Source organism: Ursus maritimus, unplaced genomic scaffold (genome assembly GCF_017311325.1).
Source record: "Ursus maritimus isolate PB19 unplaced genomic scaffold, ASM1731132v1 scaffold_7, whole genome shotgun sequence".
In the NCBI taxonomy this organism is placed as follows: Eukaryota; Metazoa; Chordata; class Mammalia; order Carnivora; family Ursidae; genus Ursus; species Ursus maritimus.
The window spans coordinates 5,307,439-5,327,800 of record NW_024426885.1 but is presented as its reverse complement, the minus strand read 5'-3'; the positions used below and the strand labels follow the sequence as shown (position 1 = coordinate 5,327,800).

Genomic DNA, 20,362 nt, shown 5'->3' with positions numbered 1-20,362 from the left:
GGTAAAAATATTAATCTTAAAAATGTATGAATTTTGTTCAGGGAGATTAATCTCGATAAACCATTGTTTTGTACTTCCTAATTAAAAATCACGATGGTCACTGTTACGATCAAAGCTAAGTAATTTGCTAATTATAAAATGTGGCTCTAAATTTTAATCAGATTAGTGGAATGGCTTCTAGTATTCTCATTATGTCTATGTAGAATAAATAGGAAATATGAAAAATGTTTACTTAACTCTGGGTAATTGCTATATATTTTAATTGATATTTCCTTGACTGTTTTCACCAAGCGGACATCCAAGATGGTTCTTTTGTTCTGTTCTGTTTTTGCAAAATTTGATATGAAGATGTCTGCAGTGTGTGCTTGTCAAGCGCATGACGTCACCTTACTCCAGGTACCAGAGAGTCTCCATTATTAACGTGCTAGTTTAACTCAACTCTGACAAGGGAAGCTAATGTTTCAATTTCACTACCAGTAGGCTCCCTGTCAACGCATTCTGTCCAGCAGCATGTGAGCTTTGTGTGGGTCCAGAATGGACTGCACATACAGCAGGCCTTTGGGAATGCCTGTGAAATGAATGAATTAATAAAGTGGCTCCATTAACATCCTAGGAAATGAGATTTGAGAAAAGTGTTGCTGTTCTACGTTTTGTTTTAATATAGCTTGTCCTTACATATTTATGTTTCCTAGGAAATCCCATTTTTACCCATTAGTAAGAATTTACAAGCATACCTATGTGCTTTTTTGGATGCTTAATTTTTTAAAATTGTGTTTATTTATTTTTTATTTAAATTCAATTAATTAACATTTAGTGTATTAGTTTCAGAGGTAGAGTTCAGTGATTCATCAGTCTTATATAACACCAAGTACTCATTACATCACGTGCCCTCCTTAATGCCTGTCACCCAGTTACCCCATCCCCCACCCCACCCCTCCAGCAGCCCTCAATTTGTTCCCTATAGTTAAATGTCTCTTATGGTTTGTCTCCCTCTCTGATTATGCCTTGTTTTATTTTCCCCTCCCTTCCCCTATGCTGATTTTATTGCTGATCCATTTGCTCTTCAGTGATAAAGCTCTTCCATTGTGGTAATATCCATAACCATATTTGTTTAGCCTCACATGTTTTGTTACAGGTGATCTCTAAGTTAGGAATATTTCCTTAACATGATGCACAAGGTCTGTCTTCAGCTAATATCCAAGAGATGAGATCTTAAATGTTGCCACTGCATAAAAGAAGTGGTAATTATGTGACCTGATAGAGGTGTTCCTAATGGTATGGTGGTAATTGTATTGCAAGAAGTTTATAATGTATCAAATCAGCTCATCCTGCATCTTAAGCTTACACCATGTTATATGTCCATTACACCTCAATAGGAAAATAGAAATAAAGAGTCAGATCCTAAAAGTATGCCAACTAAAATCTCTAAGAAAACAAAGACACCAGCAGTTATTGGTACAGCTTGACATTGTCTTGGTGATGATGGGCTGTGTCGTAAGTCTAGAAATGGGAATCAGAAAACAGAAGCACAGCAATGACAAAGGACAGCACAGACTTATTGACAGATATTTGATTTCTTTAGAGCCCACCCCTCCCCCCAATAACAAAAAGTGTTGGGAGTAATAACCGAATTCTGTAAGTTCAATCACAAAATACACACATTAAATTCAGTCATTTCCCAAATATACAAATAAAGATAGAAAATTTAAAAGGTTTTTGAAGAAGCCACCCCTCCCAGTAGGAGCAACAGTAATAAGAGCTGTTTACGATCCATATGACAAAGACCACAAAATAGTCTTGAATGGCCTAAAAATAGACTTGAACAAATGGACATACATTGTATTTGCAGAAATGAGAAGGCTGATATCCTAAGCCTCCTCAATTAATTAAAAAATTCCGTGGAATTTAAATTTAAAGTGAAATTTAATTTAATTTAAATTTAAATTCCATTGGGACCTGTTTCAAACTCAATCATGTGGTTGTAAGGTTCACGTGCAAGAATAATTTGGCATGGATACTCCAAAACGATGTGAAAAACCCGAGTAATGATGTGAGGCTTGCACCACGGAATAACAAAGCCATTGTTTAAGTGTGACCCTGCTTTTATTAAAACTGGTCTGTTTGTATATGTGCAAGTTACGTATCATTTAGAGGGAATTTTATGATGACCAAATGTTCTCCTTTGCGTGTATTTTCAAGGTAATACAGTAACAGCCACACTGTTTAGTTGTACATTTTGACGGATATGTATGGTTGTGTCATCAAAACCAAGTGCAAGAGTTAGAGGATTCCATTCTCCTCCAGAAGTCCCTGGTGCCCCTCTGGGGCCCTTCTCCTCCCTCCGTTACTATCATGCTCAGTACTGTTCTGTCCTCTGGGCTCATCTGCTGATAGGAGACCTGTTGGTGTCTCCCTGTGTGGAATTATGAATAGAACTGTCTATAAACATTTTTGTAGAGGTCTCTGTATGGACCTATGTTTTCATTTCTCTTGGGTAAATACCTAGAAGCAGGATGGTTATGTCATTTCATCAGGTAAGTATATGACTAAGTGTATAAGGACCTGCCAAAGTGTTTTCTAGAATGGCTGTATCATTTTGCCTTCAGACCGGCAATACAGGAAAATACCAGTTCCTCTGCATCTTCCTGCTTTTTTTTTTTTTTATTAGACTTCAGCCATTCTAACAGGTGTGTCGTGGTATCTCCTTGTTTTAATTCGCATGTTCCTATTGACTGGTGACACTGAACAGATTTTCTTGTGTGTCTTGGCCATTGTATCTCTTTTTTTGTGAAGTGTCTTTGTAAAAATTTTTTTTTGCCAATATTTTGATGGGTTGTTTTTATTATTGAGTTTTTAGAGTTTTTATACATTCTGGGTACAAGCCTTCTGTCGGATATGCATTTTGCAAGTATCTTCTCCAATTCCACAGCCTGCCTTTTACTCTTTGCAAAGTCTTTCAAAGAGCAAACATTTTTAATTTAATTTTTCTTTTGTTTTATGCTTTTTGTATCCTAAGAAATATTTGTCTTCCCCAGGCTCACGAAGGTTTTCTCCTGTGTTTTCCTGTAGAAGTTTTGTTATTTTGACTTTTGCATTTAGGTCTATGATATATTTTGAGTTGATTGTTGCATGTGAGGTAGGGTATGGATCGGACTCTCTTNCCCTCCCTTTCCTTCCTGTCTCAGTGTACCTTTTGGAAACACCACTTGTTGAAAATACTATACTTTCTCATTGAGTTTTCTTGGCACTTATTATGAGAATCCATTTGCCCGAAGTGTGGTCAGTTTGTTTCACTGACGTGGTCTTTCACCAGTAGGCCTGCTCTTTTGATACCTGTAGTTTTATAAGTCTTAAAATCTGGTAGTGTCCTGCTTGGTTCAGTGTTTATTTGGCTCTTTTTTGGCATTTGTTTTTCTGTATAAAGTTTAGAATTGGATGGTTAATTTCTACAACAAAGAACCTGCTGGTATTTTGTAACTGTAGATAATTGGTGGCATCTAAACGATGTTGATTCTTCTAAACTATGAATATATCTCTTCATTTTTTTTTCTCAGTCTTCCTTGATTCTGTCTTGAATCTTTCTGAGTTTTAGTATATAAACTTCGTGGCTTTAAAATAATCTTCTGTGTGTGTTTCTGTATTTTATTCCGTGTCATCACCTCTGTCACTGCCAGCGTGAGAGCCGTTACTTGTTAAGTAGCCAAAGACTGTGCTAATATCCTTATGCATATGACCAATTTAAACCTTTCACCAATCCCAGATTTTAAAATCATGGTTGCTGTTGTACAGATGAGTAAACTGAGGCCCAGAGAGGTGAAATGGCCTTTTCTGCTTCGCACAGCATTCTTGATCTTGGTCAGGCGATGAGTCCAAAATGTCTGCCTCTGAAACATTGGCTCCCAAAATAATTTTGTATGGCACAGCTGTATAACACTTGCCACAAAGAGGACGGCATTGTAAAATACCGAATGGAGTGTAAGTGATATGAAGATGCATATTTGGTAGGGAAACAGGATGCTTCTGTTCTTGCCTTTTGCTTTCACTGTAGACTGTTTTGCTAAGGCGAGAATACTTACGTGCAGTGCATATGCCGCACGGATCAGCCATTCCTGCGTTTGAGAAGAATGCATATGGTGGAGCTTTATATGCACAAGCAGTACACCCCCATTTATTTATACTTCAGCTCCTCACACGTTTTCCTGAGTGAATATTCCTAGATTTGGGTTGCTTAAAGCTCTTCACTTCTCCTGTCTCCCCTCCCCAAGCGTATCTTAAAATAACTAAATCATTGCTTGTGTTCCTGTTATTACATTGAGTAATAGTTCCTGTGATTGGAAAAGAAACACTTCCTCCCTAGAATTCCCTTGTCAGTCTGTAATAACTCCCCTTTCTAATATTTGTAACATTGTGTCTTAATTAATTGTTGTCATGTGTGTCTTCTCCACTAGACTGTGGGTAGACTCTGTATTCCCTCAGCTTTTTATTTTGAAATTCTTTCTTAGATATAGAAATTTGAAAAAAAATATTATAGTAAAAACCAGTATCTTCATCAACTAGACCCACCCCTTATGGATGTTTTGTCCAAATGCATTATCTCTGCCCTTACTCCCTTGTGAAGTTGTCTATGTGTGTAACGTAAACTTGTTTTTTTACTGGACCAAAAGTTCACCATGGAGGTCATGACACGTCATCCCTAATTGTTTCATGCATCTCTTAAGAATAATTCTCTACAAAGTCAATAAGATTATGACATCTATAAAAATAAACAGTGATCCCCTAATACAATGTAATACATGACCCAAATGAAATTTCCTCATCGATTTTTTGAAGGCCTAGGCCAGTTATCTTGTCAAATGTCCCATTTCTGAATCTGTCTGTGCATTTCCTCGTGAGCAAATGTTTTTGGCACAAAACACTACCTGGGTGATAATGTGCCTCAGCGTACCATCATAGTAGGAGGCTCAGAAGAATCTGTGGGTGGGATACAGTACTTTGAAATTGAGTGAATCTCTTCCTTTCCAGTGACCTTGACATGCTGTACCCATTGAGGACCCTGGCTGGAATCAACCAGTCCTTTTGCGGCTCAAAGTGGCGATCTTCAAACTCTTCTATTCCATCTGCACTTTTTAGTCTTTGCCTTTGCTTCTCATCCCACACTCTCCTCAGTTGTATATTAATATATCAGTGTAGATTCATGTTTTTAAAATTTAATGTTTATAATCCTTCACTCTTAGAATTCTTTTTGAGACTCAGATGTCCCGATTGTCCCACTTGTGGCTAGGGGAGCCTCCTCAAGTGTCCTCCTGCATCCTTTTCACTTGGTTCCCCTGGTATGGGAGAGGGTTGTGTCTCTGGTTCCACGTGTGCTGATCTGGGCAGGGCTCTGTGTAGTGGCCTCTGACCCGCCCCCCTCCCCCCAGGAGCCCTGTGCTACTAACACATGTTCATTGAGTGATGCCCTTGTTAACACTGTGCACCATTTTGAATCTTCTCATCATTTTGGCCTTATTCCCTCAATTCCCTCTGGTGTATTCCAAGTGGCTCCATTTTCTGAGAATCTCCGGAACCTTTGATTTCCTCAGGGCTGTCATGAGGTGGAGACGGGTTAGCATGGAGCCCCAATGGGATGCGTTTCCTGCTTGTTGTGTTCTCCTTACACACCTGCTAGATAGGTACATTGCTCTGCAAAATTTATCTTGGGTACCCCCAGATTGAGTCACACTTCCCCACAGCAGGAGACTGAAAATAAACATCAAGGGCATTTAGCGTCAATATCCCTTTGGGGGCTTACAGAGTCATAAAGAGACGAGCTAGGAGTGCCGTATCGTGCTGTGTAGTGTTTGAGCATACATCTGCTCACGATATATGTATATATTTATGTATAAATAGGTATTTCCTTAGAAATAATATGTTATAACTGAGATTGTCTGTTTCTATTATATAATAATCTCATATTTCAAAATATACTTTATCTTCCTTACAATTCATGAACTAAATTTTTTAACACTTGTTATGTGACATAGTTTCCTCTTTACCCACATATCCAACCAATATAAATAATATTGAGAATAATATCCTTTATGATTCATAAAGCGGAATTTCATTTTATCCAAGAAAGTTTCCACTATAATCTATAACTATGATGGTGATAGTGTCCTTTATGGACAGAAGTCAATTAAAAAATACGTAGGCATATTGATCTTCCCTTCAGTGGTAAAATTTTAATATGACTGAATGATTCTTGTTTCTACTCCAGTGTCTTTAAAGATGCTATATATCATGGGAGAAGATTTGGAAAATCCTAAGCTCTCTAAGGTTTTAATATTATCTGATTTACCAAGTTTATGAAAATAAATATAAAATTTTCTGCTTTGCTTTCTGACTTGTGTTAGCAACAAATGGATTATATTAAGAAGTTGTATACAAAGTATATATTCCTCACTATATCCTAAAGTAAACTTGTATATGTAAAATTTTATTGTAATTTATTTTTATCCTCTGCAACAAATGTGAATGCGTGCTTAATTTATTGCATTGAGTAAGTAGCACATAATTGTTACGGGTAACTTAAGATCCAGATAGTCCCTTTTGGTATATTTGACCTATATGTCTTCCTACAATTACTGCCACTGTAAAATTGAAATTGATTTTGTTTTTAAAATTAGATTTCTTTCCTTATAGTGTCTGCGATAATAAGAAATACCAGTTCTCTATGAACTCAACCAGGCACTCAATTTAAATTTAAGATACAGGTGTAATTTTGTTGCCAGGAGTTGAAAAAAGTTAATAGATGACATTAGTGTAGTTTCTCAACCATACTATTTTTAATTTTGTGTAGTTCCTTTTTTACAAATATTCCTCACTTTATGGTACTTTATAAAATAAGGAATTGTAATATTCTGGAAACTAAATGAATAACAAGGCCCCCATACATTGGATAAAGGCTTCATGGGACTAACTTGATCTTGAAATAAGAAAAGGAACACAACACAGTCCTTAGTTTTACCGTGAATTGTATTTCTGGGAAAATGCATTAAGTTCAAATGATGTGAGTGAATACTCATTTTTCTGAGAACCTTCGTTTTAACAATAGTACCTGATTCAGTCTTTCAGTTATATCTTATGCTTCATCAAATATTTAATTAACAACGCGTGAAATACCTTTACACAAGTGCAGCCATGACTTGTGCCTTCTGACGTATTTTGCATGTCACACTTTTCCTTTCTTTCATTTTAGAACATTGTTCCACCTGCACTTTCAATGTTCATGTCTTTTCTGTAGTTTCCCTCCAGTCCTAAAAGGGTTAAGATGTTTCATATGACATGGAAACACGTAAGTGAGGAAATCAAAGCAAAGGGATAGAACTGTCATCCAACTATTTCAAAAAAATCTAAGGAGAAAGACCAACTTCAAGGATCATAGAATTTGGAAATATTTTTCAAAGTATGTTAGTATTATTTTACATCTGAGTAGTACATTTCCTTGGTTCATCAGGGCAAATAGTTAACTTGTCCTTAGAATTAGCTGCCCTCCACCCCATCCTTTCCGTTAGCAATTCGCAGCGCACTCCTCTTCACTTTCCTTTTCTCTTTAATGTTCTAGAATCATTGTTTTATCCCTAGTATTGTGAAATCTCATGATGATGAGTCTTGGTCATGCTCGACACTCAGAGCATGCCATTTGAGAAAAATTATATCATTTAATTATTTTCTATTTTTAAAAGTTTTTGACAGCTTTATTGAGATGTAATTCACATACGCTAAAATTCATCTATTTAAAGTGAACAATTTAAGTGGTTAGTATAATCACAGAGTTGCTTAACTACTACCGTAATCAGTTTTAGAATATTGTCATCATCCCCAAAATAAATCTCTACCCATGAGCAGTCACTCCCCATTATCCCCAACCTTCAGCTCTTGCTAATCTCTAATTACTTTCTGCCTTTATAGGTTTGCCTCTTGTGGCTATTTCCTAGCAATGGAATCATGCAGTTTGGGGTTATCTGTGATTGGCTTGTCAATTTCTACAAAGCTGCTGGCTGGGATTTTGATAGGGATTGTATGGAATCTGTAGACTAATTTGGGGGATGCCAGCATCATAGCAATATGAAGTCTTCCAATCCATAAACATGGGTATATTTCTATTAAATATTTTATTTTTTTGATGTTTTTGTAAATAATTTTCTGAATTTCATTTTTGGATTGGTCATTGCTAGTGTATTGAAAAGCAATTGACTTTTGTATTTTGATCTTGTATCCTCAATTAGCTGAACTCATTTATTCTAACAGTTTTTAAGTGGATATTCTGTCATTTTGTAAAAACAGCTTTTGTCTCTCCATTTTCTGTGTTCTTTCTTTCTAGAATCCCTGTCTATCAGATAATGAATTTTTTCTCCAATTTTATTTATTTATTTGAGAGAAAGAGAGAGAAAGAAGGAGAGAAAATGGGGGGAGGAGCAGTGGGAGAGGGACAGAGCTGACTCCTTGAGCTGAGTTTGGAGCCCTAAGCAGGGCTCAACCCCAGGACCCCAAGATCACATGACTTGTGCCCAAATCAAGAGTTGGACACCCAACTGATCAAGCCACCCATGTGGCCCAGATACTGAATCTCTTGAATGCATTCTCTGATGTTCTTACTGTGTGTAGGTGTGTGTGTGTGTGTGTGTGTGTATCCTTGTGTTCCACAGAGGGTTTTGTTAGTTTTACCTCCCCACACTTCTATTAAAATGTTTATTTCTGCTATCATAGTTTGAATATTCCAGAATCCTTTCTTGGTCTTTGTTCCTTTTTTATAACATTATGTTCTTGTTTTATGGATATAATCTATCTAATCTATCTGCGATAATTATTAGAGCTCTTTGAATTCTCTCATATATCCCCATTTTTCCCCCTGGGTCTGTTTTTGCTTGCTCATTTTGATTTCTCTCACTCATGCTTGATTGACTTTACTCATGAGGCCATGCAGTCTCTATCAGACTACCTGTTTCACATGTGTGCACAGAGCTTGGAGGTGCAGTGAGCCTGGGTGGGCTGAACCTCTGTGGGCAGGCACTGCATGTGCTCTCTTGTGCTGGCCAGTTTCTCCAAAGAGGATTCTTCTGGTCCTTTGTTCCAGTTCGATATGGAGCTAAGACTGGTGGAAGGGGTTAGTTTAAACCTCCTTGTTGATATGCTGGGAGCTGAGTGGAACAGAGAGTGGAGAGCTTACAGTGTTTGGTTGCTTATCGCTAGATACTTCCCCTTTCTCTTCTGCTTTGTCAGGCACCCCCACCCCCCATGCCAAGAATAAATATGTGGTCCCCTGCCTGGGAGTGGGAGCATCCCCTCGGTGGTCATGCTGGGAGTGGGCAGATAGGCCCATATTAAAGACATCAGTGCTCTTGATTTCCACCTCCCATTGTAGCCTTGCTTTCTGAGTCTTCCTGGGGTTCTGTGCCTGGAATCAGGTGATCACCCCCTTCCTGCGTCTGGGGCGCTCGATAACCATTCGTGCTTCCCTTGAGCTTCCAGAATTCTCTTGTCTTTAGTTGTGTCTCTCCTTATTCTCTTCATCCATATAGGTTTGTGAATTAATCGATGTTCTTTATTGTCAGCTTAATGGAGGAAACAGAGGTGAATGCATGTTTTGGATAATTTTTAATTCGTCATGCAGAAGCCCTGAGGTATATTTTCAGAAACATCATCTCTGCAGAGACTTTGGAGGAGTCTTTGGGCCAGGGAACATTTGGAGCTACTCTTAGTGTTTATGTTTTAGAGTCCCTATTTTTCTTTATTTAATTTCCTCATAGCAAATAGGACCCTTACACATTTCACTTGTGGCTTTCCCTTTTTGAAAACAGAAAGGCTTCAGGAGCCCCAGAGCTTTCACCTTCACTGTACCAAGAACTCATCCATCCAAGTCTTACCTACCTTTGAAATGGAGGACGTTGCTCTCAGTTACTTCCCTTTCCCTACATAATTGTGCTAATAATGTTGCTTTATAGTATCAGTTCTTAGGCTTGAATGCCTCCCAAAATGAAAATCAATTCGGAATTCACTAAGTCATCCATCTTGCCACCTTTACCACGATTCTTGCCCAGTACCCCTGAGCAGTATATCACACCTGTCCCTGGAGGGTTCCTTTTTCTTTCATCTTTAGCGATGATTATGGGTTTCGTTTTCATCACCATATTTGAAACTTCAACATCTAAATGAGAGTATCTCTTCAAAGTACTTAGCTCAGTGAAAACATGTTTAAAATTTTTAGCAAGTCATCCCTGGCAGTCATGAAGTGTAATCCTGGATTTAAGTGGAATTCTCCGTCACTCAGACCTGGCGCCTGCCCTCCACGCTTGGTGCTCCTGGGTCACTGTTCACAGCTCCCATGGCTTCTGCGGTTTGCAGCTGCCCCCCAAATCCCTTACCATTTAGAGCACTTTGAAGAGAGTTAAAATTTCTGCCTGTGCCGTGGGTCCCAGAGAGAAGAGATGTGCTGTATGGAAAGTATGATCTCCAGGGTCATGTGAACCATTTTCATCTCATTGACAGAACCACCAAGGGCAATTTCATACTCCCTCTTCAGGTCACATGGCTAAGTCCGTCTTTAGTACATAAAGGAGGCCCACCCTCGCAACGCCTCACAACCAGGCATTAGAAACCTTGCGATTGTTCTTTCTAATTCATGCACTCACCCTTTGCCCTTACACTAGGCAAAACTGACATAGATACTATTTAAGGGTAGGTCTTGTCCTCAATTCCCATTGTCCCAAATCTGCCCTTTTTAAAAATTGTTTACTTCTGTATCCTGCAGTGACATCTTAAGATTCATTTGCCTGCCGCAAACTGTCCCCTCCTCCACCAGCAGTCTTTCATTCTGCCTGTTCTTGGTTCTACCTGCCTCCCGTTCTGCCTGTTCCCTCTCCTACCTGTCCGCCTGCCTAGTACCCTGGGAGCCCAAGCTGATTGAACCCTGGGACATTGAGGGTGGTTCTAGGAGGTTCAGAGGCAAATGCAGCCCAGGGCTTGAGGAGCCGTCCAGAGCAGTGACCACGTTTGCATGGACAGGGTGGCCCGTGGATGAGATTTTTGTGGATAGGGGAGCTGGAAACACAGGACTTGGGGACAGGGAGAGTTGGTCCCTGCTGCCAGATGACATCTTTTTCTCTCAGGACCATCTTCTAAAAGATTAATATATTTTCAGTTTCCAAAAATAATCTTGTTTTGTCCTCCCACCCCTGGTGACTATGTATGTTTTTCTTCTTTCTTTTCCTCATTGTTCCTTCTTTTTCTTTATCTTTTTTTTCTTCTTGTGTTATAGCTTTTATATTGCTGAAATATGGATATGTAATTATCTCCATGTTTGTTCCTCAAGCATTTTCTCATGTTATTAAAATAGTTCAGATTTGCATAGTTAATGTTTAAGGTTTTAGTGGTTGCATAACGTTTCATGATTACGCTCTGGGAGGGTTGCTTGATTTAGCAAACAGCAATACAGGGCACCCAGTTCAACCTGAGCTTTGGCTAAATGATAAACAGATGTGTTCGTGTATGTATGTTCCATGCAATATTTTCTAATGCAATATTTGGCACATACTTATTTTTTGTTGTTCATCTGCGATTCCGAATGACCTGGGCATCCTGTATTTTATCCCACAATCCTACAAAACGTTGTGTTATCTAACACAGTTGCTTATTGCCCAACACGATGCAGATGTTTTCAGCAATGTGATGGACATCTTTAGGCATGAAATTTCATATTTTGAATTAACTTCCATAGTTGGATTGTTAGCAATAGAATTACCAAGGAGATGAGTATTTTTTCCAAGACTTTTCAAAGCTATTGCCAAATCGCTTTTTAAAAAGGTTATAGCAATTTACGCTCCCACCAGCAGTGTGTAAGAGTGCTCATCCCCGGCACCCTTGCTCACATTATCCTCACTTAAATACTCGTTTGCTATTTTGGCAGGCAAATAATGATATATCATTTTCATCTGTGATTACTAATGAAGTTCACATTTTTTTTGTTTATTAGGCATTCTGTGTCCTGATTTTTAAGTTTTCTGCAACTGTATCCTGACTTCTCTGCCCCTACTTTGCATTGCTTTGAACTCTAAGGAATACGTCTGATTTTTATTTATTTCCTTGTTTTTCCTCTGCCACTGGGGCTGGAACCTGGTCCCCATGTTCAGGTTTCAGGACGAGTTCTGCACAGTCACCACCAGCCTACCTGCCAACACACCCATTGTTGAAAAGCAAAAGCATCCTAGGACTTCTAAATGCATTCAATTAAAAAGTATAGGATAGTAATTTTCCTTCGAGCCTGCAGAATGAAAGTTTTCTTTTCACAATTCTCCCCCATTGCTGTTTCTTGTGTATGGACTGAGTTCCCCCACGTCCACTGTACAGAGGAGTTCTGCTGGTTCATGAGAACAGTAAAGCTTCATGGTCGCCGCTTCTTTTCCCTCTGGAAATATGGGCACCCCATGCATGGGGCTCCATTCCAAAGGCAAGGGGGAGCATTGCTGTGGATTTCAACAGGCATGTTACCCCATTCCTATTGGGGTCCAGAGCTTCAGCATAGTAAAGAGTAGTAAGATAGCAAGGTTTGCTTCCTCTAAGAAAGAAAGTCTCAACACATGTTCTGGAACATTTCTGTAGGTAAAGTAATAGCACATTTGTACTCCCTGGCCTTTTGACCTCTAACTCATGGTGGTGCCCTGCCTCTCTGTCTCCTTCCCTGGGTGTCCTCTCGATTAGTCCTCATCACTGTAAAATAAGAGGCCGTTGGCTTGCCTTCCCTGCGATATTCTCATCCCAGGCGAAGTCTTCCTGACTGGCCATTTGCATATTCCCAGAACTGGCGTTGTGGAAACTGCTGCGTTCTCCTGACTTCTTCATTTTCTGCATCATGCCAGCTACCCCAGCCTTGGCCTTGCATGAAGTTTGCCGCATTATGTGGCAGTCTGCTCCCTAAATTGAGTATCTCCGTATCACCTGTTTGAATATCCGCCCAGACTCCCGACGAGCTGCTTTTTCTCATCCGTGCTACTCAACGCTCCTGCTCTTGGCATTCTCAGACCCGCTCTGGGGTCTTGCTTTTCTTTCTTCCAAATTGATATTTTAAGTGAAGTACCTAGGTACACTGCATCTAATTACACATGGCTGGCTTTGTGATTTTGGTGATTCTCACGTGAAAGCCCCCATTTTTAAACTGTTCTGACCTGCTAAAAATTAACTTGAGCCCCTGCTAGGTGCACCTTGGCCCATTCAGGCCTCTTCTTGCTCTAGAAAAGCTCCTGGTCTCTGGAGGAGGAGCCTGGCCACAGAAGGGTGCGTCAGGGAGGAGACCGGGGCACCTGTCTGTGGCGGCCTTTTCTCACCCTCCTGCCACTTTCCTGATGCCTGTCAGAAAGGGAGTCTCCACTTCACATTGGCCATCAGCAGAAGCCTCAGATTGCTCGGAAAAGAAATTAAAATGTACATCCGGACAAGAGGAAAGACATTAGCTCAGCTACTAAGCGCCCCCCTTGTACCTGGCAGTGCTGGGTTCTCGCCCAGTTTTGTCGCTTACTCCTTGAGGGGGACACTCAGCCTCTGCCTGACTGCCTGTCAAATGGGACAAGAAGAGAATCTGTGGTGGGGTTGAACGGGGCCTCGGCACAGCATTCGACACATGGTGGTTGATCAACTCGTAATATTACGAAGACCCTTTTCCAAAAACTAGCGTCTCTAAAGAGTAGAGATACAAAGGCAGCTTCTCCTGAGCTCACGGGGATGCCAAATAGTTACGTATTTCCAAAGTTCGTATGCATAGACGTTGTGCCATTTTCCAAATCATTCCTCCAGCGGAAAACAAGCATTCTTTAACTCTTCCTCTGCACACCAACTTGGAATCCAAATCTGGGCAATTATCATCATTCACAAATAATTTACATTTCTGTACAAATGGAACATACCGTATTGTCATTCTCGTATTTGTTCAATTTGTGTAATGCACCCTTTGAGGACTCATTTGGAAGCACACATGTATACTGGAGAAAGAAAATTGGGAGAAATACCGGACTGTAATGTTTCACTGTAGAGTATGTGTTCCAGATTAATGCAGAGGACATGGAGGTATTCGAATACACTGCTTAGTGAGAGTGGGGGTCGTAAAAGAATGCAGTTCTGAACTCATTGAAGAGGGCAAAATTGGGGATATGTCTGAATGTATGTCTCATCCTGTAATTGGGCCAGACTCATACTGGTGTAATGGGAGAAAATATATGTGCTATGTTTCTTAAAATGTCATGAAGTTCGGAGAAAATATAGAAAAGCAAGGATGGCTTTTAAGATGTCCTGTGCCATGACCCACAGAAGGGATAAATTGTGGACAGTGGCAACAAGGTCAGTCCCCTAAAGTGCGCGCACACACACACACACACACACACACACTTACACGCACACGCCCGTGCATACTGAGAGTCGCACACATCCTAGCTGCCTCTTCATTAGCTGCTTTGGCCTCTTGTTTTCTCCATGTCTTGACTCTGTTGGTTGGTGTCTGTTTTCCCTCCTCCTCTTCCTTGTCTTCCTGCTCTGTCTGCTAGGAGAAGCCCTCCTCTCGCCCACTTTACATTCTGATGAGCCTGCATGCCTCCTCACGTTCTTCTTGTGGAAAAGAATTGGACCATAACTCATTGTGGAATCGGTGGTGATTGCCTCCAAATTGGCCAAGGGGGACACAAGCAGATTTTGAGAAATAAAAGGCCTCTCTTTGCCACGGCCCAAGAGGAAGGGCTGCACACACATTTCGCCTGGTAATAAGAGCAGCGACTTTCCATGGGGCACAAAATAGGAGTGTCAGTGGTTTCAATCTTGCCTTTAATTTTTGCATATTTAATGCAAAAATATTTAGAGCTGGTTTTTCCAGCCTGGACAGCCATGTGTCAGGAAGCATTTAGTGCAGTTAGAGAGAAGGCGGTATAGCAAAGCCGAAGATTGTGAGGTTGCAAGGACCAGTCCTCTTATGCTAGCCAGCCAGCCAGGGGGCCGGAGTTCAGTGCCCCCCTGCCCATGCCCCGTTGCTTCTCCCTGACTATTTCCACACCAGACTCTTAGTTGATACCAACGTTTCCTATGAGTGGTTTTCTCTCTCCCCATCTAATTATTTCTTTTGATTCCTCTACAGGGAAACTTTGTAGCTTGTATGACAGCCATTTTACGACAAATGGAAGATTATCATTACGCCCATTTGATCAAGACTTTCGGAAAAATGAGGACTGACGTTGTGGTGAGTGTAACTGTGGCCGTTTTCATATGATGTGTTTGGGGGCCAGCATTTTAGGCAAAACACTGGTGTTGGTATTTCCATTTTAAGTGTCACTTTGCATGGGAACTTGGCTCCAATTGGTTTGGGAAGCGACCTGGTAAGGGAGGCCATGTTTCTAAGAAGGTAAGTGTCCCGACACACGGGCTTGTTCCTAACGCTGAACTGGGCGGTGACTCAGCATGTCAGCCCAGAAAGAGCTTCCTTATGCTCTGGGATCGCTGGAGATGTGGGGCCACTACTCATGGACAGTCTTCTAGTAACTCCTGTTCACGTATTGATTGGCTTCTCAATAGCAGAAGCCAGAGAGTCTTTTCAGCTTTAAATTATACTCTGGTATTAATTAGCTCTAATCATGGGAGCTCATCAGCTTTCTCCAAATAATTCTCCAGTCACCCTCGATACAACTATGATACAGCTTAATTAGGAGAAGCATGATAGAGGGGACGTTAGTGCTTAGAACCGCCTCCCCAACGACCTGAAATCCCACGGCCAGGCGGCAGATGTCTTCTGCAGAGCTGCCACCACACTTGTTGGCAGAGTTCTTGGTTAGATGTTGACCTAAACTCTGGGGTCTAGTAACACAGATTTCATTTCTGAGACCCCTAGATTCTTCTAGGATCCAGCAAATTCTGCTAGTGTTTCTAGAACAAGGTTGGTGACACTTAACATCGTTATATCTACCTTACTAAGGGAGGAGAAGAATGCACTTAATAGTTATTTTCCAAAGGATTATTTCTAATAAAAAACATCCTTATTAATTGTTGCCACTCTGAGTGTGTGTGTGTGTGTGCATGTATTTAAATTTCTAAGGAGACAAAAATGGGTCCACACGTTAAAATCAGCAGTTTTCCTTAAATGAAAGTAAAGGAGCGAGAATGTATATGTGTTTGTGTCTCTGGGTGTTTAGTTCTTTTCAAAAATCCGGATGTGCAGCCTAAAGGAGGGGTCGCTCAGGTACGTGATCTGCATCACGTTTGTGTCCTGTCATTCCTCAGCTGTCATGACGCAGTGAAATCACATGTGAGGCGTGGAACGTTCCGTGCCACCAGTGAATCTTAACTGTGTCCCTCAGCCCTGTTTGGGTCAGTGGAAGGAGAGCTGTAGCTGAACCTATAGGAGCAATTTCCTAGATGGCATTCTAGGCTGAATAATGCAGTTTTCAGAATGAGCAGCATTACCCATCCCGAATACTTAGGGCTCCAATTAATCATTTACCCCTTATCAGAATAGTCCTATGATCCAAATTCACACATGCAAGCCGTGAAAAATATTTCATCTGAACTCTTAAGAGGTGCCGTTGGAGGGAAGCTTTAGTGCCTTGTGAAACGTGATTCTACAGAATGGTTTTGTTTTGTTTTTTTTTAAGATTTTTTAATTTATTTATTTGACAGAGAGAGAGACAGCCAGCGAGAGAGGGAACACAAGCAGGGGGACTGGGAGAGAAAGAAGCAGGCTCATAGCGGAGGAGCCTGATGTGGGGCTCGATCCCATAACGCCGGGATCACGCCCTGAGCCGAAGGCAGACGCTTAACCGCTGTGCCACCCAGGCGCCCCTTTACAGAATGGTTTTTAAAAATGACTGTAATTTGCTGAATTCCAAGTGTGTGCCCTCTCTCCTTGCACGGAGCAGATGATCACATGTTTACTACGTGTTGTGGTCTTGATTTCCCCAGGGACTTTTTTTTCTTTGGACACAGCAGTTCAGAAAAATCAATTATTTGCGGACAATTTGATTTCCGTTATAAAATGGCATTTGTGGTTTGGATATCACGAATTCATATTGCAAGGATTGTAGACCTTTTTTATTGTTGTTAATCTGTCAGAACCTTTGTAAAATGGGTTCCTGTCCATTAACTGTACATGGAAAGTATTTGACTATTTTTCTATTCTGACAACCACTCACAAAAATGAGAGATCATTTTGTGTTAAATAATTGAAAGTTAGTTAGTACTGCGATGTGAAAATCGCCTGGACCATTTTCTCGGGATCATGTCCTTGTAAAAAGCGCTGCTTCGTGTTTTCGAATTTAGCCCTAGTTTGGTTGGATGCGCGATTCCCATAGAAAACCGCAGTTACCATCAATGCCAAAGTCATATGCCGCAGAGCTGTTACTTTTACAGTCTCTCAAATGGCCGCTCGGACCCCAGGCCGGGGAGAGGAGGGAGCACAGCGTGAGGCAGAATGACTGATCCAGAAAAGGAAAAGAAGGGGCGCGTGCGGTTCCCGACTCTCAGGACAGAGCGTCTCTTTAGCGTGGTGCGCCTCGCGGGAGCGTTCTGCTCTCCTGCAGGGAAGATGCCGAGCGGCAGGATGGGCTGCTGGTGCTCACGTGTCCAGTCTCAGCATCAGGAACACAGTCTCCATAGTGAGATCGGGGCTGATGAGGAATTCCTAGACCTTCCAGGGACGAGAGCTGTCGTGCCACGTGTCCCAAATTCCCACTAGGTGGCCCTTCAGAAATGTCTGCTGAGCGACTGAATGAACAGTGCCGTATCCAAGGACAGTGCGGGTAGAAGTAATACTTGCTGCTTAAATGTCGAGTGAATGCAGAACTCGAGGGCCGTGGTCCTCTGGCCTCCACTGTGGACTCATGGCTGGCCATGTATCCCCGAGCAGCCCCACCTGTCCGGTGGCCTCTCCACTTCTAGGTTGTAACCTAGGGAAGCCCAGTTGGTAGGCCTGTGAGCTATCAGGTTTCTGTATCTGGAATGCCCTCCCGCCTTCATTCAGCGTCTGTCCCACCCCTTCTGAGGACCCCGACCTGATACCTGCTCTGGGCTCTCCAGTGGACACACGCCCTTTGTTCATTGCTCCTTACCCTGTGTGTCCCACTCGGCCATCGGCCTGTCCTGAGGTGCTGCTGATATGCACACCTGGGTAGCAGGGACCGAGGATGCTCGTGGGGATTAGGAAAGCATGGATGTTCGCAGGGGGCTGTCCGTGCCTACGAAACGTTCTGCTGGTGGGTGAGCCTTGAGCTCCCTGTGACCCGCAGCATCCTGAGTGGGAGGGGCAGCCTTTGCTGGACACGTTTGTGTCTCGTGACCCTTCCCTTGTGAATGGAGCTGTAGCAAGGTCCTCTCACCGGATGACGAGTCTGGGGAGTGCAGAGCCCTTTCTCGGTGAGCTCACTCAATACTTATTATGGAGCATCACTCTATGGTCGCACGGTGGGGGAAGTAGTGGGCACAGCAGACCGGCCTGCTCTCATTCCCTGTAGTGTGCTGGAGAACATCTCGGTTAATCAGGGAGTCCTTCTACCGACCCCCATTGTCCGTGCTGCAAGGGAATGGTCCTTATAAAGTAGCCAGACTGGACTGAGTCAGCTGGTCAGGAAGCCTTTGAGAAGAAGAGGATTGTGCAATACTGAGGCTGGAACCTGGTGGGGGTGGGGTGTCATGTACAGGATGCTGGGTGGGGGGTGGGGGGGGCCAGGGATGGGATGAGCCTGGACAGGGCCATCAAACTACACAGGACCCCGTGCTCCATGCTGAGAAACTCTGTGTTCTTTGCTTGTTTTTAACTTCCTACATCATTTGTTTGCTCCCCATTGTTTTAAAATTATTTTTTCAAGCATTTGTTTTTTTGAGTAAATGTTTTGAGATAATTGTGGCATCACATGTGGCTATACAGAGTAATATGACACCCAGCTTCCCCAGTGTTAACGTCTTGCGAAACTATAGCGAGGGATCCAGACCTAATGCCAACATTGCTATGGCCCATGGATCCCGTGTGCATTCCCCCAGTTTTACTTGTACTCTTTCCCCTATTTGTCATGAAAAACTTCCACTGCACAGAGAACCTGAAAGAACAGTACAATGAAAACTACGATTCCTAACACCCAAATCCGAGCACTTCAGCATGCCTGCCGCCCCTGTGTCTCTGTTTCACTCACTCTGCAGCCAAATCCTGTAAGCGTGTGAGAACCATGCATCTCCTTAGTGGTTCAGCAGACTTCTCTCAAGAAGTAAGACTTTCCCTGATGGCCTCGTTGCCTTTCTAGATCGTGACACACACACCATCCATACTCAGATTTTCTCAATTCTTCCCAGTCTTTCCTGTCTTTTATGAGGGACTTCCTGAAATCAGCATCCAGTCCACATTCACTCATGGCCTCCTTCATCTCTCTTTTTCCTAGAACAAGCCCCTCACCTTGTCTTGTCTTTCTTCATGCTGCTTTGTAATGGTTTTCAGCGTGTTCCTCTATCCCTCTGTCCATCCTGCAAACCGGAAGCTTGGCCTAAAATTCAAGTTCATCCCTTTGGCCGGAGAGCTTCAGAGCTGGTGTCCCGTGCTCCCCGTTGTACCCATTGGAGGGTGGGAATGCCGAGCTCACTGTTAACTGACCATAAGTTTGATCACTTGGTTGAGAGTGGGTACCAGCCTGATCTCCCCATTGTGAAGATACCTACCCCTTCACAGTTGTCATGTAATTTTTGGCTGATGCTTTGGCACCCACAAAACGGCCAGTGTCCAATCCCATGACCATTTTTCATCCGATGAGTTTAGCATCTATTGAGGGTCCTTGTTTGAAACACCTACTCCTTTGGCGTAGCATGAATTCCTTCTGAGGTCCAAGATACATTGTCTTTAATCTATGAACATTGGGAAGCTCCTGGGGATGTGGGTTCAATGGGAGGTTGGGAAGTGTTGGTGCCTTGACCAGAATTGCCATTTGAAAAGGCCACTCTGGGTCAAGGGTGGGGACCAAGAGGGACAAGAGTGGACACGGGCAGACAGGTCAGGATTCCCCTCCACAGTCCGGGTGAGAGAGGATGACTGTTTATCCAGGTGGGTGGGGATGGGGATGGACAGAAGCAGATGGATTCATGACAAGAAGATTTGCCTCTGGATTGATGGCTGTTGTTAGAGCTGCCCACTTATATGGGGCATCCCGTGAATAATCAAACTGAAAAATACAACAGGAATGGACTGGCACTGGAAGAGGAAAGTTTCACAGAATATCTTGTATTAGTCCTCTGTGTCCCCTTGTTGACTTGGAGATACCAGTGTAATGGTCTGCTAAGCCTCATCGGCCGTGGTGGGGACCATCGCCGTGGCTAGTAAATTATG

The 20,362-nt window shown here is 42.2% G+C and overlaps 1 protein-coding gene across 1 annotated transcript in view; it reads left to right on the top strand.

Moving 5' to 3' along the window:
* Positions 1-20,362, top strand: part of DOCK1 (dedicator of cytokinesis 1) — a 495,125-nt gene that overhangs the window by 294,138 nt on the left and 180,625 nt on the right. Inside the window, 1 exon segment of the mRNA XM_040623969.1 lies at positions 15,149-15,250. Coding sequence (XP_040479903.1) covers positions 15,149-15,250 — 102 coding nt within the window.